The sequence below is a fragment of the Cyprinodon variegatus genome, unplaced genomic scaffold (genome assembly GCF_000732505.1).
Source record: "Cyprinodon variegatus isolate N-32 unplaced genomic scaffold, C_variegatus-1.0 Scaffold396, whole genome shotgun sequence".
Classification (NCBI taxonomy): Eukaryota; Metazoa; Chordata; class Actinopteri; order Cyprinodontiformes; family Cyprinodontidae; genus Cyprinodon; species Cyprinodon variegatus.
The window spans coordinates 643,857-661,079 of record NW_015150849.1 but is presented as its reverse complement, the minus strand read 5'-3'; the positions used below and the strand labels follow the sequence as shown (position 1 = coordinate 661,079).

The following is a 17,223-nucleotide window of genomic DNA, read 5'->3' as shown; positions in this document are numbered from 1 at the left end:
TATGATTGTCGTGGCGCTCAAGAACGTTTCAATTTTTTTTCCAAATAAAAATAAATATTGTGCAATATGTTAAACCAAACTGAGATTTACATTTTCAACTGTTGCCATGGAATTTGACTAGGCCACCTTAAAACTTACTACTTGGTTTTGTTGCTGTGAGGAACTGACCTGTTAGACGGTGAACCTCCTCACCATTTTTAAGTATTTTCTAAACTCTACAGGTTTATTCTTAGGATTGTATTTAGTTTTGTTCAATTTCCAATTGACTATGAGTAGTTCTCATGTCCCTGCAGAGGAATCCTACTAATGTCTTTCAAAAAATAGAAATTAGATATTTTTTATGGTGATGGGCAGCATTTTTATTTTTACTTTTCATTTTTTTGTTGATAAATCTAATAGTATAAAAAAAATTAGAAATTGGGGAAATCCAATAGAGCAGCTTAAGTTTAAGGGATATAAATATTTTCAAGGCAAGGCACCATAGGCGTATGTATGTAACGTGCATGCAAATGATGTTTGGTATTTACTGCAGTTTGTATTTCCCTAGAGCTCAGCCTGTAAAGCCCACTCACTAAATCATGCACCCTCCTCTGTCCACTGCACCCCTCTTCTCCTTGTCTTTCTCATCAAACTTATCATTCTATCACTGCTTCCCTGATGTTGCATACCCTTGCCGACCATCCACAGCCCCCACCCCTCTCCCATAGCATGCATTTTCGCTCCCCTGTTTATAGCTTCCTCAATGCTTTACTTTCTATTAGACCACCAATGCAATGTTGTCTTTCTCCTTACATTGCATTCCCCTCTCCATCAGGATGGTTAAAGAGAAAACATAAAGGATAGATAGGGAGTCAGGGAGATTGTGGTATAGGTAGAAAAACTGTTCTTTTTGGAGATATAATATCGTTGTGAGATACAAAAAATAGATTTAGTTTATAAGAGCAGACGGCAAGAACATAAGGGGACAATGAGGGTGTCTTGCTGGTTGCATAATGTATAGATATATTGGCCTTTAATGCAGATAAAAGACAGCTTTTAAGTTTGCGTCTCCATCAAGACTCCTTCTCTGTTCTAAAGCAAGCACTGAAGAATGGACAGACAAATAAACAGGGAGGATTTGGTGATCTCAGCATGTATATTCCATCCTCTTTTCTCTCTGCTCCTCATTGAAGCGAAGACGTTGTGCGTCAACAAATACGGCAATCGGTCGACACCATGGTGCCGGGCTTCTGTGTGGAAGATAACAGTGGCGGGAGGGAGGAACAGAATGGAGATGGAAAGCGGGACGTGATGGGAATGTAGAAGTTACCATACACATACGTATGTGTGTTTGAGTAAAAGCAAGCGTGAAGTAAATCGATTTAAAGGCGGGTGTCTTTGGTTTCTTGCTTTGTTTTAAAGGTAAATGCAATCAAGTGCAAAAAAAAAAAAACAATATTGACATGTTGTTACAACAAAAACTAAATTTTATTGATTTTACTAGAATTTATTGCAATTTATTCCGGCAATATACAAAATAGTGCATAATTGGAAAGTCCACATACAACCAAACATCTGACACTCCTGCAGAAGTCCAGTGTACCTCTTCCCTTCAAAGGTTCTTAGTTAACAGATTCCAGCTGTGTAGCTGAATCTCAGTATAAATACAGCTGTTCCATGAGAACCTAAGTTGTTTGTCAGAGAACATTATGCTGCGTTTCTTAGAAAGAACAAGCAACATTGCAGATGGCTCAATGATAAAGATCTTGGGAAGTTTACAGCAGGGTTAGGATATAAAGCAATATCCTATGATTCTCACAGAGCATGATTTAATCTTTCATTTGGAAATGTTATGAGTAGAGCACGGTTGATTTGATGTTGACTTACAGTAGACTAGAATCAGAAAATCAGCTAAGAGACTGATTTGAACTTTGGTGGAGGAGCAGAGATCAACAGCTGGATAAAATAGATTATTGACAGGAATACTTCAATCATCCACTAGGCAAAGGGGTCTTGAAAATGGGAAAGAATGGACTGATTAGTTTAGAATATAACTCATAGTTTCTGTCTACTTTCATAACACATTACGGAGCAAAAACCTAAAATTGTGCCAATCCCTTAACACACCTTAACATGAATATACTTTTTTAGCACTATGGAAGGAGCTCGACAGAGCTGATGGTCAGATTGGTTAAACTAAAAACAGAAGAAGACGTTGAAAGAACTAAAATTCATACCCAAATCCTATTTACAATTGTTCAGAGATGCTTTCCATCCATTCTGACCAAGTTGGAGTCATGGAACAGTGTACTGCATGTTTTAGAATTTACTTTATATCTTTTTTTCATTTTTCATTCCCCCACAAAATAATCTAGTTTAATCTCTAAGTAAAAAAACACCGTAGAGTTTGTGGTTGTGACTGCAAAATGTAAAACCATACCCCTGCAAGACTTTATACAAAATAATCAGTGTAGAGTATAAGGCCCAAGAGACTGATGGCTTAAGTGTGTGTGCTTCCTGGACGGGGCCACCTTTTACAGTTGCCTTTTGTATCTCTGCTTCTGTCTCCTTAACCCCAGTCGGCCTCTGCAGATTAGCACTCACACTAAGCCTGATTCTGCTGGAGGTTTCTTCCTGTTAAAAGGGAGCTTTTCCTCTCCACTGTTGCTACAAGCATGCTTAGTGTGAGAGAATACTTTCGAGTCCATGAGTCAATGCAATAAACTTGTTTTCCTTAGATAGAAAACTTTGAATCAATTTGACTGTATGATTTGGTGAACTGTATAGTGGCTTGAGATGACATGTGTTGTGAATTGGCACTATATAAATAAACGGAATTGAATTGAATTAAGTGGCTGACATGTCTCTCTGATAGCCACTGCACCGGCAGACTTTAAAATAAATAAATAAATGAATAAATAAAACAAAAAGAGAAAGAGACGCAGACCAATGCTAGGCCAGCACATCAGGAATACTCCCACTTCTTCCTATTGTCAGTCCAGATATGTCTTCCAGTCTGTACAGTTAAACCATTACAAATGATCCTGAACGCATCTGGTCTTCAATCAGCCCAAAAAGTCTCACATCACCCCTCTGTTTATTGAGCTTCTCTGGTTACCCCTGGCTGCCTGCATCAAACTCAAGTCGCTGATGTTAGCCTACAAAGTGCTTAAGGGTACAGCTCCCATCTACTTGAATCCTCCATCAAGGGCTTATGTCACAATGCTTATGTCGGTCACTCTGGTCAGCAATGGATTGTCGTCTTGCGGTGCCACCACGCTTGACTGTTTTCATGTGTTGTTCCAAGATGGTGGAGTGACCTACCAAGTGCTACAAGAACAGCAGCTTCCCTGTCTATCTTCAGGAAACTCCTTAAGACCCACCTCTTCAAAGAGCTTCTCCTATCCTAACTCTTACCCATAGCTGTGTATCCCTCTACTGCTCTCTCTGTACTTCCTTCTATCTCTTTGCTGTCACCACTGATTTTGACCAGGGGTTTTCCTCTGGAGAACTTACTGTCATATTGATGATAACTGTAACATTGTATCTACTTTGTTAGTCACTTTAGATAAAAGTTTCTGCTAAATGCATAAACATTTTATTGTATGAAATAAATTTCCTTATACGTTGCCTGTAAAGGCTGATTTATACTCAGAAACCAGGTTGTCTGCATGTGTGTCGCAGTTAACACCAATATGCCCCCGTTACTTCCTCAGACACTCTAGTGCACCTCTCCGAAATTTTAGGTGACCGCAGACAGTGCCACAGACAGGAGGCCTCTGATTGTTCAAATCTACATCCGCTCTATGTATATTTCCTGTTTGCTACCTTACTAGCTTGTTTTGTTTTTGTATGACCGCCATTGTGGAAAACAACTCGTAAAGATGGACCAGCTAGAAGAAAGAGGTGCGTGAGAATGCTGGGACCCTTTTTCCACCTGGATACCCTCTCTTTTTCGCCCTCACGTCCCTACGTTGTCGCACAAACTTGCCCCTTGCGTTTTTCCACTTCCTCATTGCCTCGTCCGTATATAGACCCACAGCTAGTTCGTGATTGTCCATCTTGCGTTCTGGCGTGGAATAACATAGAGCAGATCCCGTTTTAAAATTGGACATAAATCAAAAATATATGCAACAAGCTCACTGCGACACACTGCTGCAGGAGTACAATGAGCCCTTAACTCGTTGCCATTTTTGACGGCACTATGCATTTGGACCAAATAATCATGCTAATACACTTTCTGTCACCTACTTTGCACCCTGGGGCTGGATTTTAAAAAAAGGACACATAGTTTGAACTGTTGGCTCTAAACCTGGCCCTGACCAGGTTCAGTTCACTGAGTCCATCGCTATTGTAATCGACTTGGAGAGAGCCAGCTTTATGATAATGAAATGGACACAAAATAAAACAGATTTGGCCAACTAAGCCTGGTTAAAGAACTAAGCCAGTTTTGAATTGAATAAACTGCATAAACCCACTCTGACACACTCACACACAACTACATGCAGGTGAAATAGTATAGTCCCCACATTTTGCACATACTGGAAACAATGCATCTTACACTATCAACACTAAACCTCTGTTGGTCCATTTAGAGGATGCATATACACAGTGTACTAGTGCCCACTTCTCTTGGGAGGAGACTAGAATTTCTCACCGACCAGAAGACAAAAAAGCACATAGGGCCAAGCAAAAGATTTATAAACATCTAACAAAAAAAAAGTATTGTTTGAGAGCTTAAATGTAATATTAGTAAAAAGTAGAAACAATGGCAAGAAGTTAAAATTACAATTACCTTATAGTAATGAAATAGTTAAAATGCAGTGTGTGTGTGTTTTGATAGTATATAACACTTCTACTTTAGATTTAAACTCTAGTGTGTGTCAAAAGAATAATAATTTACTGTTGCTTTAAGTGACTCTTGAAATGTATGCTCAAGTTCACTTCAGACAACCAAAAGTGTTTATACCCATGTCTAACAGTACTTACACTGATAATTTCTTGTATTTTTCTACATTTTCTCTTCTCGTTCCATCCATACCTTTAGAACTCAACACCCCCTCCCCCTCCCCCTTCTTCCTGTTTCACTTCACCTCCCCCTCCCGTTCATGCTACAGACGGAGTGAGTTATGCAGTCCTTCCGTGAGCGCACCAGTGGTTACCACAGCAACCAGCCCTGCTATCAGCAGGAGCCCCATGAATTATCTCGCCTGGAGACCTACAGACAACACCCACATCATCCCCATCCGCAGCATCCACACCCCGGCCCTGGTCCACATCCCGGCCCTGGCCCAGGGCACAACAGGTCAGGCTATGATGGTATGTCTAACACAGCAAACGTGCCAACAGGTGGAGCAGCTGGAATTGGAGGACCCAAGGACTGTTACAGCCAACAAAACTATTCTGGGTACCCAGGAAATACTGGGGGCAGTGGAAATGGAAATGGGGGTTCACCGGCCTCACAAACAAAAAAATCCTTTAGAGGAAGCAAAGCTCCCCCTCCAAACCCTGGTCAGCACCTGCAGGGGCCCGGGGGCTATAGTAATCACATGGGCCCAGGAAATTATTCTGCCCAGTATATGAGTGAGGGCCATCTCCAGCAGAAGTGGGACGACCCTGCACAGATAGCACAGTATGAACAGGAGATGGTGGGTCGACTTGAAGCTGGTGCTTCCCCTGCCCCTGGCTCCTCCCACTATATGGACTCAAACATGTTGGGGCACTCCCAAACCCCGTGCCACCAGCCCTCTACCCCAAGTTATACAAGTCCACACCACCATCCCCACCCTCCTAACCCTGCCCCCTCACCTCTCATGTACCCCCAGAGTCACCTGCACTACCCTCAACCCTCTCCCTCTCCATCCCCATACATGGAAAAATGCAGTCCTATGCCCCAGTGTTTTAAAGGCTACAACATACCTCCAAGTTCTCAGTATAGCAGACAGCTTAGTAGTCATAGCAGTCTAAAGCAGGGGGGCTACAGGTCAACACAGAATAGCTATGGGTACCAGCAGCCAACACCCAGAGGTTATGAGCAACAGACTTCTTTACAGGCAATGACCAACCCCCAAGAACCACACTCTAAATACCAACACTACAACCAATCTCAGCAAAATTATTGTCTTTCGGAGCTGCCTGTCAGATCTCCAGAACAGTACTATCAGACTTGTAGCCCCTCCTCAAGCCATTCGCCTGCTCGATCTGTTGGGCGCTCACCTTCGTATAGTTCCACCCCTTCACCACTAATGACCAATCCAGAGTCTTTCCAGTATGGACAGCCCCCAATGACACCTGGAGCAGCCTCCTCCTCATCATCTTCTTCAACTGGTATGCAAGATCAAGCCAGTGCAAACACCATGCTGATGCCCCCAAGGTCTCACCCTTCGCCCAACATATCCCACACAGCATCCCACAGCTATACTACTACACCACAAGCACCTACAATGAAAGAGCGCTTCTCAGAAAAGCTGTTATCAAATCCCAGCTTGTGGAGCCTGAACGCTCTCACCTCCCAGGTGGAGAATATCTCCAATAATGTCCAGCAACTTCTGCTTTCAGAAGCGCTGGTTGCAAACAAGAAAGGCAATAAACGCAGCAGTGGTGGGAGCAATGGCAGCACTGGAAGTGGGGTATCTAATAAGAAGGGTGAAGAATACAAAAGTCCTCCATATCCAGAAAGTGGTGGTAGTGTGAGTGGTGGCCCAATGCATGAACCTTACTCTACCCCACAACACCAGCCATTGCCTATGGAACTCCATGAAGGCGGTTATTCCAGCAGTAGTGATGAACCGTTGGACAGAGGCTACTATTACTTTGGCCAGGGCAGAAGTCCAGCCCAAGCCCTTAACAATACGCAACTAAGTCTGGACACAGCCTCATCTTGCTCAATTGCTTCTCCAGATGATATGTCCACCAGATCTGGAGATTCAGGTCTGCACAACCTTACTCCTGATCCTATAAGGTGTCAGGCAGGGCAAGGAGGAGATGGCATGAATACCCCTGTGAAAAGTATCAGTGATGAGAGGTCTCCAACAAGCATCACAATCTCCAGCCCTATGAAACTAGAAAGGGATTCCCCATCACATATACAGCATATCAATCAACCTGTAAAAGAGAACTTTGAAGAATCAGCTTGGACAGAAAAACCTACTGAAAAGGAAGAGGAAGCCGTAGAAAAAACTCTTGACTTCATAAGTAATACACACTCAACTAACCACTCAGAGAAGCAAGAGAAATGGAGAGATGATGAAAAATGCCCAACATTCTACAGCAAAATAAACACAGATATGGCAGGAAAAAACTATTGCTATGAGGATGAAATGTACCAAGAGGTTCAGAGCAAATATGATTCAGACGCAAGAGACTCTATTGAACAATCCCCAGCTAATCTCTCTGATTCCAGTAACAAGGATAATTTTAGTCAAGAGATGAAGTCAGAGGCATTCAAATCTGAATCTCCAACCGCATCTGAGAGCTCTGTGAAAACTTTGCCTTTCATTTCAAGAGGGGACCTTGAACAAGATCAATATTCCACAGAGAAAGACGACAGTTCAGCAAACACCTCTCCAACCCCCCAAGCTGAAGTCCAGGAAGAGTGCAGTAGTGACAAGGAGAGCAGAAATCAAGAGAATGACAAAGAGTTAGTTGAGGAAAGGGGAGAAGATAAGACAAATGAAGAAGAGGAAGAAGTTACTGAGAAAAGTTATCTTTCACAGGTTTTATCTGGAGAAATTAGGAATGATGTTAAAGAAGGAGAAAAAGAAGGCTGTTCACTTAATGAAGATCAAACAAATGATGGAGACATCCAAGGGAGTTCCTCTGAAGATCACTACAGCAGAACAGAAAGTCACAATTTAACACTCCATACTGACAGTGATTTTCCCGGGGGGCATGGCCATCTAAATGCTGCAGCAGCAACAACAGCGACAGATGCTTCAACAAGGGAATCAGCCATTGGTGACACAGCACCTCAGCCACAGTCTGCTATGCCAGTATTCTCTGCTCTCAATGACAAGGCAGCTCCTCCTGCTCAAACTAGAGATCATATTGATCACAGTGATGCTAAGGTTCTGGAGCCAGACTCTCCTCAGCTGCCAGGGAAGTCAATACTACCCTCTGCTCCTTCCTGGGCTGACACTCCACCATCTCCTCAAAAAGGTGATGATGATATAGAACCAGGCATAAGTTGTGCCAGTGCTGTGACACCACAGGCAAAACCAGAGCCTATGTTTCCATCTGCTCAGCCAAGGACTTATGGTCGCAAGCACGCTAGAGGACGAAGGAAAGCAATACATTCCGGTGTGGCATTAAGGCGACAACTAAGCTTAAAGAAGCAGGAAGAAAAGGAGGATGAAGAAACAAAGAACGCACAAAAAACAAGCATGCCTCCAAGCAAGACTGCTTTATTCTCCGATCAAACTAATCTTGCTCTTCAGGATTCTATTGCGAGCCAGAATCCTAAGATACTGTCAGATGGTTTTCAATCGAGGATGTGCACTCGCTCATTTAATGCTGCAGATATGCAAGCAAAAGTCGAACCTAATGTAAGGCGAAAAACAGGTCCCAAACCTGGAACTAAGCCAGGCCCAAAACCAATTGCAAAGCCAGGGCCAAAACCAGGTTCTAAATCTGGTCTTAAACCAGGTCCAAAACCTGGACCGAAACCTGGGAAAAGGATAGGACAAAAACTTTCACCTAATGAATCACACATCCCCTTAAAAATTGAAACAGCAGCGAGACAAAAACCAGGGCCTAAACCAGGTTTAAAGCCCGGAGCAAAACCAGGACCAAAGCCTGGATCTAAACCTGGACCAAAACCAGCCCTAAGACCGGGTCCAAAACCTGGGATTAAGCCTGCTGAGGTTTTGACCTCCACTGATGCTGCACCCGTCAAAGCTCCAGTTGGTCGCCCCAGGGGCTCAATTTCAAAAGCTAAATTGATGGACCGGGAAGATTTAAGACAAGTCACAGAAAAGCAAAGCAGGACTAGAAAAGCTCTAAAAACTACAACACTCCAAGACGACCAGGATGTAAAACCTACACCAGAAGAAAAACGAACTTCCACAGAAATTAAGATACCAGAAAAGGAAAATAACAATATGGTGTTAAGATCTAGAAAGCCATCACAAGACAAACGAACAAAAGAAAAAGAGCGGGAAGGGGAAGGCACTCAAATCCAAATAACAACAGAAAATAAAGTCAGTGAAGTTTCTTTAAATGTAGAGGAAGTCGTAGTGGAAAAAATTCTAAATCCAAACCCAGATACCAGGATAAAAACTGATGTTTCGATTGATGAACCTGCTCTACCTGTAATGACAATTCTATCTGAGGGGTCTAAGGAAAAATCACAACCTATACTGAAGCGGAAATCTAGCCCAGAAATCTCTACAACACCCGTGAAAAAGAAGAGAGGTCCAAAGCCCAAGCTAAGAAATTTGCCACATCAGCCAGTTTTGTTTGAGGAGACTCTACCCACTCCCAAAGAGAAGATTGTCCCTGGTCCCAGAAGAAAGAGAGGACCAACAAGGAAAGCTTCTCTGGTCACAGAGGAAGCTTCCCCAAATAGCTGTGGATCTATGAACAGTGATCTTCCTGTGATTCCTCCTCAATGCCCCACTAAAACAAAAGTTCTTCCGCCACGCAAAGGCAGGGGACAGAAATATGAGGCAATGGTACAGAAGATCACATCTCCTAGCTCAAAGAAACACCTCCCCACTACCCCACAAGACAATTGTCTAAGTGAGGATATCACTTCAAAAGCTTTTTCTGAATTTGTCCTTAAGGAAGGTGGGACCTCTGTTCAAACAAATTACACTGACACAACAGATTTCACAAAAGAGGAAATGAAACAGCAAGAAGGAGGTCTTGCAATAGAAAATGTATCACAACAAAGTGAAAAGCATGAACTAAGTCTAGAGGAATCAACAATAGATATATTGAGACCGTTATTGGAAGATGATGTTACAAATACGAATGAAAGACAACAGGACACAGACAAAGGTAAACCAGAAACCAAGATGGATCTTGTTGACTATGAGGCTTTGACTTCAGTAGAGACATCAATAGAAGTTGCAGCTTTGGCGGAGAGGACAGAACAGGCCTCTGAGATTGTTTTTACTGGTGCCACAAAGTCTGTCAGAACTAAGAGAAAGAGATGGGCAATGGTGGAGAGTACAGATGCATCAGTAGTAGCCTTGGAAGCAGACAGTCTCATAATCACAACACCAAGGCTTGCAAAGCAGAGAGCCATTAAAAACAACCATGAAATGCACCTTAAACAGAGGAGGAAGAAGAGAAAGGGGGAGGCAAATTTAGAGGAAACTGGGACAGTAGCTGAGACAAATGCAAAAGAAACACCACAACCTCTGGAAAAGATAGAGGAGAAGGTGGCCATCACAGAGTCCACAGAACCTCTACCAACTAGCCAGGATAAGTTAGCAGAAACCCCTCAAGCTGTCTCTACAGAACTTAAACAAAAACCTCGAAGAGGCCGAAAACCATCATCAAACCCAAACAAACGGAAGAGAAGCCAAGCCTTAGTCGAGCAAGCTTCTGGGAAGCCAGTGAAGATCCACAAAAAACCTGGGCCAAAACCTGGGATGAAAGATGCAATTGAGGTCATTGAGGCAGTTGTAAGGGCAGCTGGGTGTGAACAGGACAAAAAAGAGGAACAAGAAAAAGAAGAAAGGGAAAGAAGGGGACTAGAGAACACAGAAGGAGAGGTTAGTACCATTGGTCCTGTAGTGACCGTTACAGAAAAAGACATGGAGGTCATCTCTGTGAAAAGAATCAGGAGGAGACTACTCAACAGAAATTCCAAACTGTCTTTTTGTCCTTATGTAAGGATCAGCAATTCAAGAGACTTTTCCTCTTGGTGTGCAATAGTTAACAAGCCTGAAGATGCCGTTGTTTTTCAGAGACGCAGAAAAAAGGGCATACTTAGAATGAGGAATCCTTTCACGGTTGCTAAAGCAGTGCCGCACTCCTCTGCCATGCAACTTGGACCATTGGTAAACACAAATCGAGCTGATGTATGTCTTACCTGTTGCTTGTGTGGGAAACCACCAAACTACAAAGGCCTGGGTGATCTGTGTGGTCCCTACTACACAGAAGATAGTATTCCACGGAAAATTCTGACCATCCAACACACGCAACTCTTCAGGGAAGACACCAACAAGACAGATGGGAATGATAGTGGTTGCAGCGAAGAACCAGGTACCTCCTCAAAGACTGAAGATACAATGAATTCTGAAAAGGAGGGAAATACAGAAACTTCTGAAGAGGCTGGCCACAGCAGGCACCATCTCCGACATTACCGGCGGCTAGCAAGGCGGGTAAGATCAGGTCAGGAGGGTGGTCTGAGAAGACTTACGCTTAGAGAGAGATTCAGAAGAATGAAGCAGCTTCAGAACCTCTGCACAGCCACTTCAAAAGAGCAAGAGGACAATGAAAGCACGTTCCAAAGGCTACAAATGCAAGCAGTAGCAAATGAGCATTGGGCACATGAAAACTGTACCATCTGGACCAAGGGGATAATTATGGTAGCTGGAAGGTTATATGGATTGAAGGAAGCTGCCAGCAAGTCAGCTCAAACGGTACGTAAACAATCTAAATACATTTCGTTTTCTGCTTGTTGCTTAATTTGGATTTCTTTAATGATTTTCTTCTCTGTCTGATGAACTCCAGAGCTGTCAAAAGTGCCAGATTTCAGGAGCATCCCTCAGCTGCTGTTGGAGAGGCTGCTCTTATAGGTATCACTACATCTGCGCCAAGGAGATAGGTAAGAGTCCATGAAAGGAAGCAATAAGAGAAAATAGGTTAAACAAAAGCCAAAGATTATTTTTATGAGTTTGAGCTTGAGTGAAGAGTGAAAGAAGAGGCAAGAGAACGTGGGTAAACTGAGAGGGAAAATGCATCGAGGAGTAGCAATATTGAATGCGAAACGATACGTCTGAGAGCTCAGAGGGAGAGAAAACCCGAAAGAGAGCTTTGATTAAAGGGGATGATGAAAGTGGGAGTATGAAAGAGAAAGGAAAGAGACAGAGGGGGGGAGCGTTTCTATGTGTGCATTATTGACTGCAACCCCTGTGGCTCCATCCATCCATGCGGCTGCCAGGGCTTTGAATGTTGGTGTAGGTGTGTGCACCTACTGATGTGTGTAACACTTGCCTAAATGCTCCCTAATGTTCATCTAGAAAGCATGTTAACAATATGTATGTTCACTTAGCTCATCTATGTGTGTGTTGCTGTTGCCATTGAAAATGTCAGAGTATGTGACATGACTTACCCTTGTGAAACCTCATGCCATAGAGGTACAGTGCAAGGATTAGAAGGCCTGCCACGTCTGCAGAGCCACCATAGGGAGAAGAGTGAGGCTCTTTTTAATCCTGCTGAGTGCACCAGCCGTATATGCCTGCCTGCTCTGCAACCCATCCACTCAGTCGCGCCATCTTTCTCTTTATTCTTACTTTCTATGCTATTCCTTCTGTTGCATTTTCATCGTTTATGTATTTTTACCATCGACATTCTCCTTATAAATATTATGCATCAGTTGGATTATTTTTCCTCTGTACTTGAAACAACTAGCTTATATTCCTCTTTGCCTTTTCTCTTGCTACCTTTAGGCTGCACATTCCATGAGGATGATTTTTCCATCAAATGCCCAAAACATGAGGTAAGAAACAAAATACTTTATCGAAAATTTAGTGAAAACCCTGCATATCAATCATCATTGCTGATAATTACAAATAAAATCCTTAAATACCTTACACACCTTCATATTGATACTTGATTTTACTGCATTGTTTTGTAGAGATAAGTGTATTTCAGGAATATGCAAAAGTATTTAAACTCTACCTATTTTCAGAATACAATAACAAGCTACAATAACAAGTAATGAAAAGATTTTAGTGCTTCTTCACTTAAAGAAAGATATGGTAAATGTGACATTAATTTTATTTTTTTTTTAAACTAAATCAAGTACAACCAGTTCATTTGTATTTAGTATAAATACAGCTGAAGTTTTAGAACTTAGAAGATAAGTCAAAAATCAGTATAGACTATAAAATAACATCCCCAGATTGAGGAGAGTTCAAGGAAAGCAACCAAAAGGTCAATTTCTTTGAAAGAAAGGTAACACAGCAAATCTCACTAAACACAACAACCTCACTCTAACATGTAGTTAAAGCAGCATCATGCTGTGGGGATGCTGTGGAGCCTAGGCAGGGTTAATTTGAAAACTGATGAATCTAAAAATGTAAAATAAACATTGAGGAAATTTGTTAGAGGTAGAAAGGGAATGGGAAAGAACTTACCTTCCAAAAGCATCTTAACCACACAACCAGGATGGAATGGGCTTTAGCTGAATTGGCCCAATGATCTGAATCCAATGTTAAATCTTACCATGACTCTACTTTCAATCTGACTGAGCTTAGGTTATCTTTGCAAAAAAATAAAGTATAAAAGAAAATGTACAAATGTGGTACAGGCATTATCCAAAACATCTGTAGTTTTAGTTGCAACAAAATATTGGCCTAGAAAGTTTTAACTTAGGGATCATAAATATGAATACTGTGGCTGTTACCTTTTTTCTGTCAACTACTTGAAATCAGATTGGAAATAAAACATAAAAAAAAACTGTCTAACAGTAGAACAATGAACAAAATTGCAATGAAATTAGAAGATGTTTTAACATTATCCAGAAAATTAACCAGATCATTAAGACTCACAAAAAAATCTAACAGCAATAATGTATTTAGGTTTTTGTTCAAACGTGGTTGCTAAGTTTGTATTGTTTGAGCTATTACACAGCTTTTTTGACTCCAGAGATCCCAAGGTAGAACCTCAGAGCACAAAAATGTTTTATAGTTGTGAAGTATTTTATTAGTAAATGTATTTCCAGCTCATTTTTGTGCATTTGCAAAAGGACAAATTTACTGTTGAAAAAACGGTTACCAATAGAAATGTGTTAACAATCTAAATATGCTTCGGATAGAATTAGACGGACAAATAATTCGAAAACATAACATAAGGAGTAAAATTCTATAATATAGAATGTGAAACATTGAAACATTGTTAGAGCTTTGATATCAAACATAAAATACTGTCTTAATGCATAAAGCCAAATATTTCTGTGACTGGGGGGACAGTCTCCATAAATAGATTCTAAGAGGTCCAGTAAAGATCCATCAATATTTAATGAGTATAAGTAAAACCTTTAAATTGTGTTCTCCTGTATTTAGAATCAAACAATTTGGCTTATAAGGATTCCCTCATTATGATGTATGGTTGCGCATTTATTCCCTCTTCTTGTCCTGCTTTTCCTTTTATACCCTTACTGTACCAGTGCATATACAAATACTGAATTCACATGTGTCTTTCATTGGATATACTGTACAAACTAATCAAGCTATATGCTTATGTACATATAAACAGACTGTGCACTCGCTCATTTAATGCTGCAGATATGCAAGCAAAATCATACTTAATGTAAGGTGAAAAACTGGTCCAAAACCTGGATCTGAGCCGACCCAAAACCAATTGCAAAGACAGGGCCAAAACCAGGTTCTAAATCTGGTCTTAAACCAGGTCCAAAACCTGGACCGAAACCTGGGAAAAGGATGGGAAAAAAACTTTCACCTAATGAATCACACATCCACTTAAAAATTGAAACAGCAGCGAGACAAAAAACAGGGCCTAAACCAGGTTTAAAGCCCGGTGCAAAACCAGAACCAAAGCCTGGATCTAAACCTGGACCAAAACCAGCCCTAAGACCGGGTCCAAAACCTGGGATTAAGCCTGCTGAGGTTTTGACCTCCACTGATGCTGCACCCGTCAAAGCTCCAGTGGGTCGCCCCAGGGGCTCAATTTCAAAAGCTAAATTGATGGACCGGGAAGATTTAAGACAAGTACCTGAAAAGCAAAACAGAACCAGAAAAGGTCTAAAAAAAAGCTTTAATAGGATATGCTGTACAAAATAATCAAGCTATATGCTTATGTACATATAAACAGAGAAAGAAGATGAAAGGAAAAAAAGTCCCTTTCCTGTTTTTGCCTTAAAACCACAAATTTCCAATTCTTTATCCCAAAATCACTGATTGTTAAACATTTTTAAGCAGCCTACATCCACCAAACACTCTTAGACCTCTGCTATTTCTAGGGCTCCCTGCTTTTTGGTGAACATTAACAGTCTGCGCCACACCTGCCCTTCCTGTGGGACAGACACCATCTGCTGGTGATGAATGGACACTGCAGCACAGAGTGGAAGGTCAAATGCGAGGGGGTGGAGAGAGCTAGAGATGCTGACATTCAGCAGAGAGCAGCAGTGCATTGAGGCAGCGGTGGCACCGGCCCCCCTCCCCCTCCCCTCTCTGCATCTGCATTTTCTCTTCCTCCCTCCCTCCCCTTCCTCTTCCTCTCCTGCTCTCCTCTGTGCAGACTGGCAGGGATGAAAAGCTGGCAGCTGATCAAAACACCCCACCCACCATTGCTGCCTGTTATCCTCCCCACATGCTCGCTCCACCATTGCTCTCTAGTTCTTCCTCTCATTATTTCTCCTTTCTCCTTCTTTTTCCCTGTTAGCCTCATTCCGCTTCTTTGCTCTCCCGCTGCTCCATCTCTCCCAGCGTCTCACTCCATTCACCTTCTGATATCCTATAAGCTCCTCGTTTTGTTTTTTTTCTCTTTCCCTTCATTCTCCCTTCACCCTTTCTCAATCAGCCCTTTTCTCACCCGCTTCCTTTCTCATCCTCTCCCTGCACCTCCCGTTCACCTCCACTCCCACATGTGAGCGGCAGAGATGAAGTGTGAGAAACAGATAGAAAATGAGAGCAAGTCAGAGAGAGATTGTTGTTAGCTGAGCTGAGGCAGAGCTGTCATCAGGCTAAGGGATCTAAAGGGCTGCACGTCTGTGCCGAGCCAATTCGAGCTGAGCAGCCTAATCAAAGGAAAGAGGAGACACGGATAAACATGCACAAGCAACCCACCAATGAGTCCCCATGTCAGAGGACTCTTTCTATCCCTGCTTTTCTCACTTTAAGGCTTATTGAAATGCACCCTGATGTAATATATAGTTTGTGCATCAACATGGGATCATTTTCCGGTTAGATCACAAATATCCTCATGGATGCAAAAATAAAACATGGACATTAACACAGTTTGGGCTGCAGCTGAGCTGGAAAAAAAACCCAAGCAGAATCAGGACAGTTATATCAGAGAGAGCAGCCGACTGAGAGAGGATGAGACAGTGCGAGAAAAGAAGAGCAACAAAAGAGGAGAGCTGTTCGGTGATGTTAAGGTGGGAAAAAATAAAGGTGTAAAACATAATGTGTTACTACAGGGATGTGAAAATGGAGAGAGAGAGAGCATAAAAAGAAAGACAAAGGACAGAGTGCTAAGCAGGGCATGAGGATGGGCAGCTGGCAGTTCGGAGGCTGGATGAAAGGCTTGCAAAAGCATTCGATTTATCATTTAAACCACAAACCTCAGTCTATTTTATTATTTGATGGATCAACATAAAGCTGTAACTGCAGCAAAATAATTGTTTTGTGAATGATTATCAACACATGGTATGGGTGCAGCTGTTCTGTACATTTCTCAGAGGTTTGTTGGAAAATATTAGTGAACAAACAGCCTTATGAAGGATCACAGCGGCTAGGTCAGAGGTAACATCATGGGGCGGTTTAGAGGAAGGTCAGTTCTCCAAGGCTGTGAGTGACAGACTGGGAAATGAAAATTTTAATCAGAGAAGCAGCAGAGGTCCATCAAACCCCGGCTTGAGGGACAAAAAGGAAGCATAGAGAAAACAATAGTACAGCTGCAGTGGTCCTTTGCTCAGATTGGATGGAAATGAAACGTTTTGCTCCATTTGCATAAATATGTGTCAGAAAAGTATCAACAAGACATGGTTTAGCATGGAAAGGGAAGATCATGGGAGGAGACACCTGAGTAGAATGGTCAGTCAAGGTTCAGATTTGTTTCTATATATTGCAACATTTGAAATGTACAGAGATCCATCCATCTATTTCCTCCTGCTTAGTCCTTGAGAGAATGCACACATGCACACGGAGAACATACAATCTCCATCCAGAAAGACCCCAGGCCTGGAATTAAACCTGCAGGCCATGTACAGAAATGCTTTCCATTATACCTAAGTGAGTTTTACAAATGTTCCGCAAAAAAGAATAGGGAAAAAAATCTATTTTCAATATTTTAAAATCTGCTATAAGCGTAGCAGGAGGAAAAAAA

General features: G+C 42.0%; 1 protein-coding gene across 1 annotated transcript in view; it reads left to right on the top strand.

Annotated features, from left to right (window-relative positions):
• LOC107092834 (retinoic acid-induced protein 1-like) overlaps positions 1-17,223 on the top strand; it is a 73,876-nt gene that overhangs the window by 54,492 nt on the left and 2,161 nt on the right. The window contains exons 4-6 of the mRNA XM_015387499.1: positions 5,027-11,573; positions 11,665-11,758; positions 12,603-12,652. Coding sequence (XP_015242985.1) covers positions 5,109-11,573; positions 11,665-11,758; positions 12,603-12,652 — 6,609 coding nt within the window. The 5' untranslated portion in view covers positions 5,027-5,108. The remainder of the gene's footprint in view (positions 1-5,026; positions 11,574-11,664; positions 11,759-12,602; positions 12,653-17,223) is intronic.